Source organism: Acomys minous (genome assembly GCF_964271855.1).
Source record: "Acomys minous genome assembly, chromosome: 10".
Taxonomy (NCBI): Eukaryota; Metazoa; Chordata; class Mammalia; order Rodentia; family Muridae; genus Acomys; species Acomys minous.
In genome coordinates, this window is record NC_140491.1 from 112,247,528 (window position 1) to 112,263,900 (window position 16,373).

At 43.6% G+C, this 16,373-nt stretch overlaps 1 protein-coding gene across 6 annotated transcripts in view; it reads right to left on the reverse strand.

Moving 5' to 3' along the window:
• ZNF385B (zinc finger protein 385B) overlaps nt 1-16,373 on the reverse strand; it is a 384,275-nt gene that overhangs the window by 34,103 nt on the left and 333,799 nt on the right. For all 6 annotated transcript variants that reach the window (XM_084799806.1, XM_084799808.1, XM_084799807.1 and 3 more), the window contains one exon: nt 3,086-3,248. In XM_084799806.1, coding sequence (XP_084655932.1) covers nt 3,086-3,248 — 163 coding nt within the window. The remainder of the gene's footprint in view (nt 1-3,085; nt 3,249-16,373) is intronic.

The following is a 16,373-nucleotide window of genomic DNA, read 5'->3' on the forward strand; positions in this document are numbered from 1 at the left end:
TGGTCTGACAGAAAGCCTTTTGGTCAGTCAGTATCACAAGTTGCCATTCTCTTCCTGTTCTCATTCCCACCTCATTCCCCCCAGGCCAGTTACAGGACAGAAGTGTCTTCTGGTTTTCCCAAACAGGTTTTTAAATGAATGAGAGGTACTGACTAGAATCTGTGATAATGACCAAAAAAAAAAAAAAAAAGCTGTTCAAGGACTTAGAAATAGGTGAATGGCAATTCATCTTCAGTTTGGTTATTTAGATCAGGTTCTCTAGATGGGTAAAGCTTCTAGTGCTCTCATTTGGAAATTCTATCAAACACAAAGGAATTCTTATGCAGAAACTAGTTTCAGCAAAAGGGGACAGAAGATCATATATCTAACAAGTACAGCTCAGTTGTTATTATTATTATTATTTTTGGAGGGGGTTTCTTGAGACAGGGTCTCTCTGTATTGCCTTAGCTATCTTGGATTCACTTTGTAGACCAGGCTGGCCTTGAACTCACATTGATCCACCTGCCTCTGCCTCCTGAGTGTTGGGATCAAAGGCGTGCGCCACCACACCCGGTTTATTTTTAAAATACTGTCCCCCATTGACGTTGCTGTTACGTTAGCTATCATAGAGACAGCTTATTTCATTCCCGTTAATACTTACACAAACCCTGAGTAATCTAACCAGTGTGTTTGCACATAAATAGAGTTTTAAGTAAGATGTTACTGAAAGGGAGGTGCTCCAAACACAAGCATTTTCTTCATTCCTGGTATGAGCCTGGAGAGTCTCACAGTGAGATGTTTAAACACTGAGTGACTGCAGGGCGCTTGCAGTGCTGTAATGGGGAAGCCGAGGTCGTAGGTTTAAAGGTCGCCTCACATATGCCTTGGAAATGCGGTCATTCAGATTTCTGCTTTCATCTCCCCACTCTCATCCCCTGGGGTTTTTTCCTGCACCTTAGTCCTCTCTCTTTGTCAATATCACTTGAATCCTTGACCCTACGCTGTTCCAATAGCTCGCTAGGCAAACCTGGCTGCCTAGGAGGTCTCTTTTGTTTCATGAACACCAGTCCTTGATGAATGCCACCACTCAAATGTTGGAAGAAAAACCTTGAATTGCTGAAATGTATTCCAACAGTCTCCACTGGGCACCCCCTAGGCACCAGAGGCTACACTGTAACCTTGCTTCTTTCATATGCATTTTCTATGTCTACACTGCTCTGTCCTTGATTCTGTCTCCTCTTGTCTTTGACAGTTTCTATTTCACTTCTGCTCATTACTTCTGCTACTGTCCTTAGAGCAAACACACAATTCCCCAATGCTTACAGGGCTTGAGTGGAACGCTGAGCACATTCGGGTGCCATGTTGGGAGTATTTATAGAGCCCACTGACTATTTGATTAGCTCACGCCACGAAATAAACTGAAGGAATGGGGTGACACCAACCTTCGTTTACTTTATCTTTTCACTTGTAAGTTCTGCTGGTGGCAAAGACCTCGATGCAGGTAATAAAAACCTTTGGCAGGGTATTGTTTCATAAAGGCAATGCTATTCTGTGGGAAATGAAAGCTGGCAGGAAGTCAGGGGATGGTGGATTTTGCTGTTCCAAACACAGGGCAACTGCCAGCAGCTCACTGTCTTGATGTTGCCTTCAGCAGGAGATTGACGCTGGCCGTGATAGTGCCCACACGAAAGCAGTGTTTGGCTTCTATACTAATAGCTGCTGTAGACGTAGGTTAACTATCAGGTTTTTCGTTGCCTATGCAGGGGGTTTATTCTTTACAAGGTTAGCAGTGCTACGTGACAATCCGGTACTTACCATGTTTCTCTGATAAGAGAATTTGGTGACCGGATCATAGGAAGCGCAACAAATCATTGTTATTAACACTAAATCTTGTGGCTTAATTCTTGGCTCCCATGCATGTTTCTGGAGCCAGAATCTATGGGGGCTTAAGCACTACCGCTTCCTTCTACGGAGTTTTCTTATTTGAAGAGACTTTCTGAACTCCCCTCCTAAGGTAATGGATTTGCTCCTCTGCTGTGGCCCTGGGCAGTCGTGGGGGAGCACAGTCTCGGGGGAGCACAGTCATGGGGGAGCACAGTCACGGGGGAGCACTCTTCAGCCTCCTCCTCAAGTGCTACAGGGATTCTTGACAATTGGGAGAGAACGTTTGGTGTATATTTCCCACAACACTGAAGTCTCTAACGCCAGAGTCAAACATAAAGAAAGGGACATGTACCCTCAGTGTCCTTTAACAGACACTGTTCCTTGGCTAGACACTAAAGCAGGATGACAAATCCATTATGGGTCCCGAGGGCAGCTGTGAGAGGGAACCTATCAACATCCAATTTCATGGTCTCCACACTGAAAGAGACAAGAGAATTTTGTTTCCCACTCAAAGAACTCATTCAGATATTACAGGTTTGGATTGAAGAATTTTCTTATGAGGCTCTTCCATCAACAGCAGTTTTCTAATTATATAATTAAGGCTTTCTGTTAAGCGATTCCTGGCTCTGTAAATAATTCCTTTAAATTATCTGTGTCTATCTGTAATTCAGAGAAGAGCTTCATAAAAGTGTAAGAGAGTCAAAATTTGTTTTGTCATTCTCTCAGAAAACCTTACCCACAATTCTTCACTGAGATTAAAAGATATATATATATATATATATATATATATATATATATATATATATATATATACATACATATATATATGTATCTTAAACAAGTTTAAGAATCTCTTATCCAAAAAAAAAGCTGTAACACAAACCAAACAAAAGGTACAGAAAGGAATAATACCAGTTTTACATCCATTACTTGAATTTTGCCTGAACACATGACCAATAGTCTTTGCTTATTTTGATACATGTATACTTATATATACACACACATATATTTAAATATATATATTTTTTACAACACGAAATGGCAACATATCAAATGTTTACATTATGTGCTAACATATATTCCTTCCTGTGAGGGAAACATATCATATTACAAAAATAAACCATGGAGAGTAACATGCAACATCCAAGGGGGAGGAAAATGGGGTAGGGGTAGGGGAGCAGGAGGGACACAACAACGCCAAAGAACAAAAAGTGTCATTGACCTGATTTGTCAGAGCTGTCGCCTGGGACTGGCCTGATGGAGCAGCTGGGGTTAGCCTTTGCGCTGTCCTTGGAAGAAACCATTTTGGGCTTATTTTTCGTTGCCTCTAGTGCTTTGACCTTCTTGGCATGTTTACTTCCTTTGTAGTGGGCCTCGGCCTGGCTCTACAAAGGAGAACAAATCAGGCTCATTTTTTTTGCTACTTACAAACACCACGATGGATGAGCATGCAGGAAAAATACAATCAATCATAGGTACCACGGACATTTACAAGTCAGTGCTTGACTATGTTTCTGGCATTTATCTAAGAGGCTTCGACATATCAAACCTCGCCATGGAACAGCGGCCTTGCGTCTTTGGAAACCTAGGAATTACACGAGTGGGACCACAGGAGCAGGACGAAAAGCACGAGGGAGGTGAGGTGGGTCAGCAGTGCCCTCTCACCTCTGCTCATGCCCAGGGGGATTGCTTTCTCGACATCTGGCTGGCAGCCTCTGCATTGAGAATCCCATTCAGCCAAGCAGCCATGGACTTCCACAGTCACCATCACCCATTAGAGAAAGCCTCTCCGCTCTGCCTCTGGTCCCCTGTGGTCTCTGCTCTGAGATCAACTGGAGTGACAAGGAATGTGCCAGAGATGCTGCTGAATGACGGTGACACCACGTTTTGGAGACATCTACATGCACTTGGTATGCCATCTCGCACGATTCCAGTTCCAATTATAGCTCATGCCACAAGGGAGGTAAGGGCAGTCCTTGATCTCAGACGCGGTTCTCACATCAAAGCAGTTAGCATTAAATTCTCATACCAAAAAAAAAAAAAAAAAAGTGCGTGCAGCACTGTGACTTCCATACTAGACCAAAGGAAGTAGAGAGTGACACAAGAGAGACAACACTGAATCACAGTAAACCTGGAGGACATTTAGTTAATTTACTGACATGTGGAAGGTTACCTTCTAGCTAAACAAGATCTTTTTGGCATCTTAACTTACTGTATACTTTGAGAAAAGTAACTAAGTAAATTCATTTGAATTTCATTATGAACAGCCTGAACAGTAAAAGCTGGCATGTAGCAAAAAACAAGACAAGACATAAGGGGTATATTGGTTTAGTTATAAAGAGACATGCGTGAGAACTTTCATGTAAACAAAAATAAGGTTTTACTAGAGGATTTTCAAGCTAGTAATTTTCTTGTATCAGTTTTCATTAGAATCTGAGTGTATCTAAAGAGAGTCAAGGCCAGAGAAGCTTCATAGGTCTAGGAAGTAAAAGGTGCAATGCAGATCCACTCATGAGGAAATGTGCAAACGTAGCAAAGTATGTTAAGGAGGAAAATGGAAGGGACCAGAGAGCGTAGTCTTGGGGAGATGTGTAGCTTCTGGTTGAAGATTTGAAGGAAGAGTTACACATGAATTGGTAGAAGAAAGCGCACTTTGGATGGGAGAATTTGGGTGGCTTAGGAAAAGTGTTCACTATCTTTAGTCGGCAATTCAGCCCAGTTGTTTCCATGGACCTGGGGACAGTGAGTACCAGTTCAGTCCCCATCACTCTTGTACCACCATGAGGGAAAGGCCTAATGCATAAACGATGGGACGAAGGTAGGCATTCTCACCGGACTATAGCAGTCTGAATATGAGGAAAAGATGCAATGAGTTAGATATCCTAGCTGGACATTTGTTGTCCCACTGGAATGGGAACTCAGTATTTTTCAGAGCTCTCTGACTTTGTTGTGTTTTTTCATGTGGGCTAGGAAACGGGTGTGTAACCTACATTCACTGCCTGGAGAGAAGTGTAATCTGGGCATAGGCTTATTTTGCATTACAACCAAAAGCACATCGATGACTTCCCTTGTGTGTATCCTCTGTCCTCCAAAAGGCAGGCCACTTCTACTTCCCTCAGCATCTTCCCACGATGGTAATTTTAGCTTTTTATCGACTTGTCATTGCCCTTACTTAGTAGGCTCACAGATTTCTCATATTCTTTGCCAAAGTTAAAAAAAAAATTCCAGTGAAAAAGAAAAAGTAAAACCATGTGTAGTTGTGCAGTTCTAGTCACTGTCAAGCTGCCAACTTGACACAGCTCACAGCTATCCTCTGAGGGAGTCGAGACTGGGGGGTTTCCTTGGTCGGGTGGGCCTGCAGGCACATCCCTGGAGCATTTTCTTGATTGATAATTGGTTTATGAGGCCCAGTCCACTGTGGGCAGTACCATGCGTAGGCAGGGGTCCTTGGCTATTTAAGAAAGAAAGCGGAACAGAACCTAGGGAGTGAGGCAGCAATCAGAACCCCTTATTGACTTCTGCTTTAGTCCTACCCAGACTTCCTTCAATCTTGGATTGCGACCTGAAAGTGTAACCTGAAATAAACTCCTCTAAGTTGGTCTTGGTCACAATGTTTATCACAGCAACTTTAAAATGGATAATGGAAACAGTGTTGATGACTAATGCTACTGATCACTGTTTCAGGCTGAGTGCACACTGCATAAATTAGCTCACTTGATCCTCATGGTACCCTGTGATAGGCTGCCTTATCAGCCGGTGCCTCACAAGCAAGAAACGAAAGTTAGGTAATTTATCAATGGTCACACAGGGTGTCTAGGAAGGCATTTAGTAGATATGAAATGTTTAGATGTATATCTCCACTTAATTATACACCCCCACATGTATCCACAGGCCTGCACTAGGTTTACATTGCAATTTTGTTAACACTGAAAACTTACCAAGGCAGTGCACTGCTTTAAATAACACAGGAAGGGATTAGACCTGTAACACCAACTAAATTTCTTCGAATAGGAAATAGCTACCTAATTTTGGAGAAAGGGAAAATATTAAGTCCAATCCTTTTAAAGAACAGCCAAGAAAGCTCTAAAATCTCACTTTGTAATTATATGCCGATTTCTGTAAGGTACTAGGCTACCCCCTTTTAAATTCTGAGAGAGGCTCTTGTAGCCAAGAGTGGTCTCCAACTCACTATTGCTGCAAAGCCTGGCCTTGGACTCCTGACCCTGCTGCCTCTGCTTCCCAAGAGCTAGGATTAAAGGCACACAGGACCACACAGAGTTCCAAGGACACGTTCAATGCCTCATCTTTCCAAGTGTCCCAAGTCGTTCCGGGTTATTTAGTGCCCTTTGGCTCAAGAACAGGGTTCTCTGCATATAACCTTCAAGTCCAAGATGAACAGACTGTGATTTCCTCATTACTGTTTCCTGGCACCAGGGCAGAAAGTTAACAGCTGCAGTTAGCACTTGAGATAAAGACCCTGCGAAGTGAAACTTCACTGCATGTCAAGATAGGGAGGGCTCTCCACAAGGTGACCGGTTTTCCCTCTGAGTTTGGGGCCTGGAGAAGTGGGGCTTCGAGGGTCCTTGGCTCTCACTGACTGGCATTTGGGGCATTTGTGGAACAGAGAGAGTGGTAGGCACCCCTCCCCCCTCGTCTGGCGCACCTCTACTTCCTCAGTACTTTATCTGGTGCAGTGTCAACAGCTTCTGCCTCCTGGGCAAACCTTCAAGTGAAAGTGAGACGCTGTCAAGTGGCAACAACACTGACCCTACATCATTAGCAAGGAAGCACCTCCTTAGAGGGCTGCAAGAGGCTAGAACAGGAGCCAGAAAACTCACAGCATCAGGTGACCCCCGCCATCAGACAATGGACTTCCTTGGCCAGGCTGACTTTCTTTACAGCCCAGTGCCTGAGCACCAGGGGATGGCTGTCTAGTGCAAATGACTTCAAAAGAGCTGCTGTGGTCCCACTAGGCAGGCGGCGACCAATGACCAATGCTTGGGGATGAGGCTTAGCAGCTAGGGCCTGCTTTGTGGCACAGGGCCCTGGGTTTGAGCCTGGGCAGTCAAGAAGGAGGAGGAGGAAGAACACCTCTGTGAAAAACTGGCAGGCAGGGACCGGGTCGCTGCAATGGCCGCCCTGCCCTCCACCTAGAAACTGATGGAAATCTAGTCTCGTCTTTAGGAGCCACTTATACAGATCCCGGAACACCCACTATCCACTGGCAAAATCGCTTTCACAAGACATGACATGCACGGATACGTTTCCCCCCATTAATTCCCTTTGGTACCAAGTCTCTTTGATTTCCTGAATCTTCAATATCTCTCAGAACTCAGAACCTCACAAATAAAAAAGATGATGAATTAGACAAGGTTTTGAGGTAAAACTAAGAATGTAAGAAAGCATTCCCAGTGAGACGTTTTGAAAATCCACAGTGCTCTCGCCTGCTAGTTTCACCTCAGTTCTAATTTCTGCAGTCTCCAGTCACCACGTCAGGCTGCCTTCAGAAGGGCAAACCCACGCGGCGCTGGGGAAGTGCCCAACTCCCTACTTACAGAACTCTTTCTATTGTGTGTGTGTGTTTAAAGAAATAAGTAGAACCTGATTAAAGAAAATATATAATTTAAACTAAGGCATCTCTGTCTTTACTACCTTAGCTACCAATATGCTCAGCAGTGCTATGAGGGAAGCCGCAATGGTTAATGTCAGACAAGATGGGCTCTGTTCAGGATGGTACGGCTATAGAGAGTGGTCAGTTCATTTCAAACAAACAGCCACACATTCTAAATAAAGCATCTAAATAATCAAAACACCATGTAAAGCATATGCCAAAAAACCCATCATAAATTGGCTAATAAGCCTGATTATTCTAAAAACATTTGACACAATACATGTGTTGGGCAGTGTGACATTTTTAAACATAAAGGTCATGCTTACTTCATCCTACCATACACACTGAGGATCAGTAGGAAGGAAGGAAGGAAGGAAATAACAAGCCACTATCCAAAGTTCAAGGTGAATAAAAACAAAACAAAACAAAAAACCCCCGAAGCCAGAGGATGAAAAAATATCAAAGACAGAGCAACAAAGAACTACAGCAGTCGGAGAATAGGGGGAAAAACATTCAGATTGTAGGGGGATCATGGAAACTCCTCAAAAGAGAGCATGGAGGTTGAATCCAGTTTCCAGGGCTGGCTCTGAGGTGATAGTGCACAGCAGCAGAGGCTTTGGGGCAAAAAAGAACAGCGTGTGCTGGACAGCACATCCTTTGAGCTACAGTGTTCCCTGGCACATGTGCTTTTAGCTTCTCCAGGACACACTGATACAGAGGAAACATCAGAGAAGTGCTGCTGGGCTGTGTTACCTTAAACATTAGGTCCCTTGTAAAATGGAAGCCATTACTGTGCCTTTCAACTGTACATCCGATGCTCTATTAGTAAGCACTTTGAATAGAGAGCGATTGTGCCATTAGATGCTGCTTTTACACTACAGATCTAATCCTGTGCGCTAAACTATAGTTGGGTATCATAGCCAAATCACTATGATAGATAAAAATCATGGCACTTCGAAATCTATCAACATGTTAAGAAACAAATTAAAAAATTACCGAATAGAAGCTAAGTAATTATTTGAATCTCTGCCTTATCACAAACAATTTTCACAACACACTTATTACTAGTAAAAACCCTTTACTATGTACTTTTGTATTGATAAGATTTGGTACTTTCAGAGACAGGGCCACAGCATGAGACACTGAAGATGTCACCAAGAAAAAGCCTTATTCAGTCCAATGATGGCTAGTAAACCTTTCTTCTGATATTGGCCTTTTTAAAGTTCTGTAATATCAATAATGACATATGGCTTTGGTGTTTGCCCTATTCTATCCCCACTTACCAGGAATTTGTTAAAAACAAAAAGCCTAGGCAACAATATGACCCTTAGGAGCTTTAATTTAGCTTAAAGAGACTCCACATCTTGGTGTTTTCTAAGATCTACCTAGTGGAACAGTTGCAGTCTCTATGTTCTGGCCAGTGCCTCGATACTGTGTAACTCCAGGGGGCACCACTCCCATACAGTTCATCACTGATGCTCTCCTCCCGGCCACATGTAGCAGGCCAGCATCCTGAATATGGCATTCTACACACAGTGGCCGTGTAATGTAGAGAGGCCCCCATAGACTCCAGAGCTTTCTGTATCACTGAAGGGAAAAACAGTGGCTCTCTAGGAGAAAAGTGCTGTGCACTCTAGACTGTTAATTCTCTTTGGGCCCAATTTAAATTCCATCAACTATTAGAGACAGAAGTAGAGTTCTTGGGTCACAACTGCTTCAGAACGCCTCTGCGTGACGCCCCAGCTTTACACACACACCATTTCACTTTATACATTTCAGCAGAGGCAAATTAATCCATTTCTTAAAAACGTTGAGGTCTCTGGTGCACTTCAAAGTAATTTTTCCAAATACGTCCTTGTTAGTCATCTGCGAGCCTTGACGCCTGTGCTTCTGTGTGGCCTAAGAAGCTGCTCATAAGTGCGCTGACTGCCTATAGGTGATACGTCAGCTGGACACTGCACCTTGAGCTAACAATCAGCTGGGATGTGTTGGAGAGAGCAGGAAGGAAAGCGCCTCTGCCTCCCAAGTACTGAGATTAAAGGTGTCTCTTAAAAAACAAGCACAGTGGTTTCTCACACAGTTTCAAGTGAACAAAACTCAGTCATTTCCCCCAGTTTCAGACTTCACTTTAGTCGTTGGAAGGTGGATTATTAATTTTATATGATTTCCAGCAATCTTAGCTTCTTCCCTTAGGGATCCAACTGTATACTGCATTACCAACTCAGGGTTGATAACGGCAGGCATTAAGAGATGCCGTTATTCGGGAATTGTCTGTGCTAACTGGAATCTGACTGCAGGCCCTTTTATTTGGTCAATTCTGATCCCCCCCCCCGCCCCCCTCTCTCTCTCTCCTAGTTCTCCATTTCATTTCAAATTAGGTCATAATTAAAATTTATCTCCATTTAAAAAAAAAAACAAAGAAGGTTATCTTATATACGTGCTAAGGTAAAGTTCAACCCAGACGATTCCTTTCTTTCTTTCTTTTTTTTTTTTTAAAGATGATTCCTTTCTTAATTCTGTTCGTAAACAATGAAAATTATAGAGATTGGATTTTGAAAAATATTTTTCTTTCACCAATCAAATGGTAGAGCGCTTGTGTGAATTTTTCAGCCCGGGTCTGTAGCATCACATCTCTGTTAAATGTCACCACAATTTATGGAGGGATTTTTTTTTCAAGTGTCTGAGATGCTTGATCTTTAAAAAGCAACAGGACTGCACTTGCACTGAAGTCTTGTAATATTTGAGGGATGCCTATGTTGTCTTCTGGGTTCGGGACCAGCACCCGAGTACAGTACACATGTAAGCAAACACTTCGTGCATAGTGAATTCCTAATAAATGTCCAACAGTTTAACTGGGGGAGATGAAGCAATAAACACTGGTGGGGTGTGCTCTAGAATGCTCAAATCAAAGGGGAATGGCTGATTGACACCCCCAAGGATGCCCTTAGTGATCTATACCCTCTACATGATTATAGTTAGCACAGGAAATTAAGTGCTTTGTACACTGATATGACTAAAATATGAAATGATAAAATACATTTTTATAGTTTATAAAATACTTAATTTTCTTTGAAATTAAACATGCAGGGACCAAATCCCTTAGAGCATTTTACTAATCACATAGAATTTTTTTTTGTTTTATGACACAAGGGAAAATATTAAGGATATGTCAGTGATTACTCAGTATCTTTCATTTATTTATTTTGGGAATTTCCCCACAGTATTTAAAAGTGAAAGTGATCCATCTACTTCCTTCAAATTAATTTCACATTTTATATAAACCGGGAGGTGTTAGTGACTTCTCTGGTACTGTGAGATAGCAGGATCTCCCTGGCTTGGCAGTGACTCCACTTTCACTTGCTTGGCAGGCATATTTCCGAGGGCCGAAGCTGTCAAGAGGGCACTGTTGTGACCTTTCACCTAACTAACTCAAACTTTCTAAACTGTCTCTTAAATTAGGCTCTCAGTCTTTCACACATTTACTGTGAAGCAGTCCAAGAAAGTATTACACTCATTTCCATTTCCATATTAAAGATATTTATGTAAATGATACCGAATAAGTCTAAAATGAGAACTTGCACTGTGTCGCCTTATAGTCCACGAATAATAAATAGCCTTTAATGCCGTCTACAGTGGCATGGCAACTCCGAGAGTGCAATGTTCAGAGAACGGGCTGAAACACACATGGCTCTCCTAGTATTTCATATGTTGATACATTAGTTATCTACCACTACTCATTTTGAGAGTCTGCTCTACAGTTACTAAAAAATACATATTTCCAAGTGCCCAATTAAGGACTAAGTCCCAGCATAATGTTATGTCAGATTAAATAAAATATGTAGACATGAAGAGCAATATAATAAACTGTCTTCCTACACACACGTAACTAGTGGGAAATAATGGAACAGCGCACAGCCAGCCCTGCCATGCTAATTGTGTCTTTACATTAAAGCACCAGATTAAACCTGAGGTTTTCATTCTAATTTAATATTTGCAGCCTTCATTACACGTAAGAGCTGCACATACTTGAGGTAAAAATAGGAATGAAAATGTCTGCAGCTTTGGTTCACCTACGAAATCTGAAAGATTTTAATCAGCAAATGCTAGTGGGTTCCCTTTCTGAGCCTGTCTGATATTTCCCAAGGGCTCTCCTGCGACCAGCAAGATGAGCCAGGGGGTAAAGGTGCTTGCCGTCAGGCCACATGGCCTGAGCTCGCTCCCTGGAACTCACACGGTGGAAGGCGAGAGCCGACTCGCACAAACGTCCTGTTGACCAGTGAGTTACCACAAAGGTTGCTCCTATATCACGTGATACGATAAGGTCGATGTGAGTTCTTTTCATTGCACATTTTCCTGAATGCATTTCAGGTATATGGGATCAAGAAAGGAAAAGCTACAATCAGAAAGTTAGCATTTGGGGGTTCATTTTTTTTTTATTCATGAAACAAATAGTCATTGAATTTCTAGTATTTCCCAGGCACCATTCTAGGTGAAGGAATGCACAGATTACTGAAACTTGACTTCTAATGAATTCATATCTATGTAGAATATTTCCAGAGGGGTGTTAAGTGATGAGGGACACGTTCTATGAGTATGCTGTGCCATCCTATGAAAACAGAAGAATAAGGTAGCACCCTGAAGTGCACTGGCTGGCGCATTCTTCCTTGCTCAGTCATTAAATATTGCTTTTCCTTAGCCCTTTCTTGGGTTTTAACCTAAGCTTTCCAACCTGCTCTCTGTCCGATCCCACCCACATTTACAGCACTCAAAATCACCTGTACACCAGATTCTGGATGTCCGCTCTGAATATCAAAAGCATCTTACACAAAAATTCAAACCTAAACTCGTGGCAACAGACCTTATAGTTTCCCTCTGTGAACGACTTAGCTCCATCAACAGCATCTCTCTGCATCTGTTGACAGGACCAGAGGCACCCTCATTTGCACGCTCGACACTCACGCTCCGCCAATTGCCAGAGCCTACAGATTTCAGCCGAGTGCTTCTCCAGTCAGACTGATTCTCCCTTGCTGTCACACCATCCCGATTACACCTGCTGCCATATTTTAAAGCCTTCTCAGTGGTTACACAAACACCCCTTTTCAGCTCTCTGTAGCAGTGTTTTCAAACACAAATCTGACCACGGCCATTCCTTGGTTTTTAAAAATCCGAGCAATGCTTCACTGTTTCTGCTTGAAAAACCTAAGCCACCATATTGGCATGCTGCTTGGCCTCCTCCCTCTGTACTTCTGGCTTTTTTTTTTTTTTTGCATAACTTTTTTTATGTTTTTTTAATTGAAAAATAAAATCGTTCATATTACATTTCAATTGCTATCCCATCCTGTGCATCCTTCCATTCCTCCCTCCCTCCTGCTTTCACCCCATTCCCCTTCCCTATGACTGTGACTGATGGGGACCTCCTCCCCTTGAATATGATGCTAAGGTATCAAGTTTCTTCTTGGTAGTCTGCTGTCCTTCCTCCGAGTGCCATCGGGCCTCCCCATCAAGGGGACATGGCCAAATAAGGGGCACCAGAGTACTTCTGGCTTTTGTTTGAGCCCTTTTTATCGTTCTCAGAGAAGGAAACTAAGTGTGGCTACAGGCAAGTAAACTACAGTAAGTCGTCTTTCCCTCAGCCTAGACGCTGGTTCTTGTGTCTTGTCTTAGTTGACTGCTGTTCTCCTGCAGCACCTGAGGGAACTCCCTTCATAAAGAACCCTTCTGGGATCCCCCACTAGGCCACATACTAAGTTTTTTTTAAATTAATTTATTCAGATTATATCTCAATTGTTATCCCATCCCTTGTATCCTCCCATTCCTCCCTCCCTCCTTCTTTCACCCTATTCCCCTCCCCTAGGTCTGTGACAGAAGCAGTTCTTCTCCCCCACCATATGGTCACAGCCCATCAGGTCTCATCTTGGTAGCTTCCCTATTCTTCCTCTGAGTGCCACCAGGCCTCCCCACCAAGGGGAAGTGGTCAAATATGGGGCACCAGAGTTCATGTCAGAGTCAGTCGTCGCTCTCCACACAACTGTGGAGAATGTCCTGTCCATAGGCTAGATCTGAGAAGGGGTTCAATATTTACTGCATGTATTGTGCTTGCTTGGTGCAGTAGTTTGAGCAGAGTCCCCTGGGTTCATATCTGCGTGTTATGATGTTCTTCTTGTGGGTTTCTAGGACCCTCTGAGTCCTTCTATTTCCCCATTCTCCCATACTTCTCTCACCTAGAGTCCCAATACGAGGTCCCTGCACCTATCCCTCTCTCCTGGTAAGTGGAGACTTTCCGGGGACATCCCTGTTGGGTAGTAGCCAGAACCTGGAAACACATACTAACTTTGGATTCTTCCAAATGCTAGTGCAGGCCCTCCTTCCGACTCTGAATGATATTTCCCAAAAGTCCTCCCCACCTTGAACTTACTTATGAATTCATATGATCATTTGATGAATTCTGTCTTCTCCCACCAGACCATCATAGTCTCCCCTATGGCTCACACCTGTAAGATGCCTATTCTTCATTCAGACATCTGTAGTCGGCATCTGATGGATACTCATTACATGGATAGGTTGAACGAATGAATATATAATCTTTATTACTTCAAAATATAACTCAAGTAAGGACAGAGAGTGGAAAAATTAGAGTTGTTCACAGCCAAATGGCAGAGAAAGTGGCAAAAAGCAAATAACAAAATTGTAGTTTTGTTTGGGTGTCTATCTAGGCTGATCCTAGGACACACACTGGGGAGGGTCAGCCATTGCTGGCTGAGAAAGGTGGCTGGTGTGTAGACAGCTGCTCTTAGGACACACACTAGGGAGGGTTGGCCATTGCTGGCTGAGGAAGGTGGCTGGTGTGTAGACAGCTACTCCTAGGTCACACACTGGGGAGGGTCAGCCATTGCTGGCTGAGAAAGGTGGCTGGCGTGTAGACAGCTGTGTGGACCCTGGATGGCAGATGATGGAGTCGTCTTTGGAGACAGATAAGCTTCCAACAGAAGTAGGTGCAGTGGGAAGGAAATCTACTTGAGAAAAGAATATCAAGAAAACAGCTATGTACAGCGAGGAGGAAAATCTATTTGAGGAAAAATTCTTGTGATAGCAGTGACATCAGACATGCTGGAGGGGGCTCTTCTGTGAAGACAGAAGGGTCACCAGCAAGGCAGAACGGACAAGAGGACAAAACAGAGGACAAAGTGAAAAGGTCCGAAGGAAAGTAATTTAAAACTTTAATTCTCTAGGAAGAACTGCCGTGTTTATGAAGTCTCGCAGCACCTTAAGTGCTGAAGCGCTTTTCTGCAATTTCAAATCAGCTTTATCAAATAGCTGGATAGAATCTGAGGTCGTCTCATTCTGGAAGTTGGCAGCATTGCACCAAAAGCTGAGTGGCAGCCATGTTCATATAAAGAAAGGACTAGTAGCTGCCTCAAGAGAAATTAGAGCACCTTGCCCCCCATCCCTTCGAAGGACACACAGCCAGAAAGGAAATGCAGTATCCGGAAAAGCTTCAAATATCAAGGCTACGACACATTTCCCAAGTTCAAAGGTAAAAATACAGAGACACAGCTGCCACTACTGTTCGCCATGTGCCAGGCACAAGGCTAAGCACTCTGTGTGCAGAGCCTCGTTTCACCTCATAGAGCCACAAAGAAGCAGGCAAGACAGACTGGGCGGAGCTTACAGACGGCTCTGGACAGTTATTACTCAATCACAGTATCAGAGACGAAGATCTTGGATTTGAGACAAAGATGAAAAGAACAGGCTTTTCATCATCATATTGCAGATCCGTGAAGGCAGCCTCAAGCAAAACAGCCCTCCCAGAGGTGGACTCAAAACCAAGGAGACCCTGTCCTTCTGCTACGACGCTGAAAGGTGAAGTGGAGTGGAAACAGGTTTGGGGGCGGGTGGCCTTTTAAGGTCATGCTAAGTTCCGTTTTTACCATAGAGCGTGGGCTTTGTGACTTCAATGATCTCAGTGACTAAGGTCCCTTTAGTCCCACTCCTGTGCACTGAGCTGGGTACCACAGAGAAGGCAGAGCAGATCCAGTCTTTGTCCTTCGGTTACCATCATCGATGGGACCGACAAGGGGAGGGTGTTAAACAAATAGTTCTTCAATAAATATCTATTTCCTAATGTGACTCATTGAATAAAGCCAGTGGGAATGGGGCTAGATGAGCCAACCGAACTTTGAAAGGCTTCTGTGAGGGAGAAATACTATGACTGAAAGATGGTCAGGAACTAGGCCCAGAATGGGAGGGTAGGAGGGTGGGAGGGGTCGGACAGTGGGAGGGTGGGAGGGGTCGGACAGTGGGAGGGTGGGAGGGGTCGGACAGCGGGAGGGTGGGAGGGGTCGGACAGCGGGAGGGTGGGAGGGGTCGGACAGCGGGAGGGTGGGAGGGGTGGGGTCTGTTGTACTTAGGGAAGTCAAAGTTACTATGCCTGTACGGTGAAAGCAACAAAGGCTGGAGGCAGGACCTGAGATGGGCACAGTCAGGAACGGACATTTTGAGGGTGTTAGGTGACATTATCTTGTTTAAACAAAATGTTAAGCAAGTAACAAAATTAATGGTTTTCTTTAAAAGTGAGAGTGGCCTAAAATATTACTAAATGGTTATGAACTGGAGAAAATGTCAGAAGTGGACATACGAAGGTCCACAAACTAGAACATTTTAAAAGAGATGCTGTTAGCTGGGGGGAGAGCAGAAGTAGAAAGAAAAGCAAGCTGTTTTTTAGGAGACCGTTAGCTGGTGGAGGTGAAACAATGTGTTAAAATCACATTAGCATCATTGCAATGACACCAGCGCTGATGCTCTGGTGTGTTTGTCTACATCCGTGGCCCTGAGAAGCCGTCTCTGCTGGTTTCCAGCTTTTAGGTTTTGGTCCCCTTTGCAAGTCTCGTGCGCACTGTCT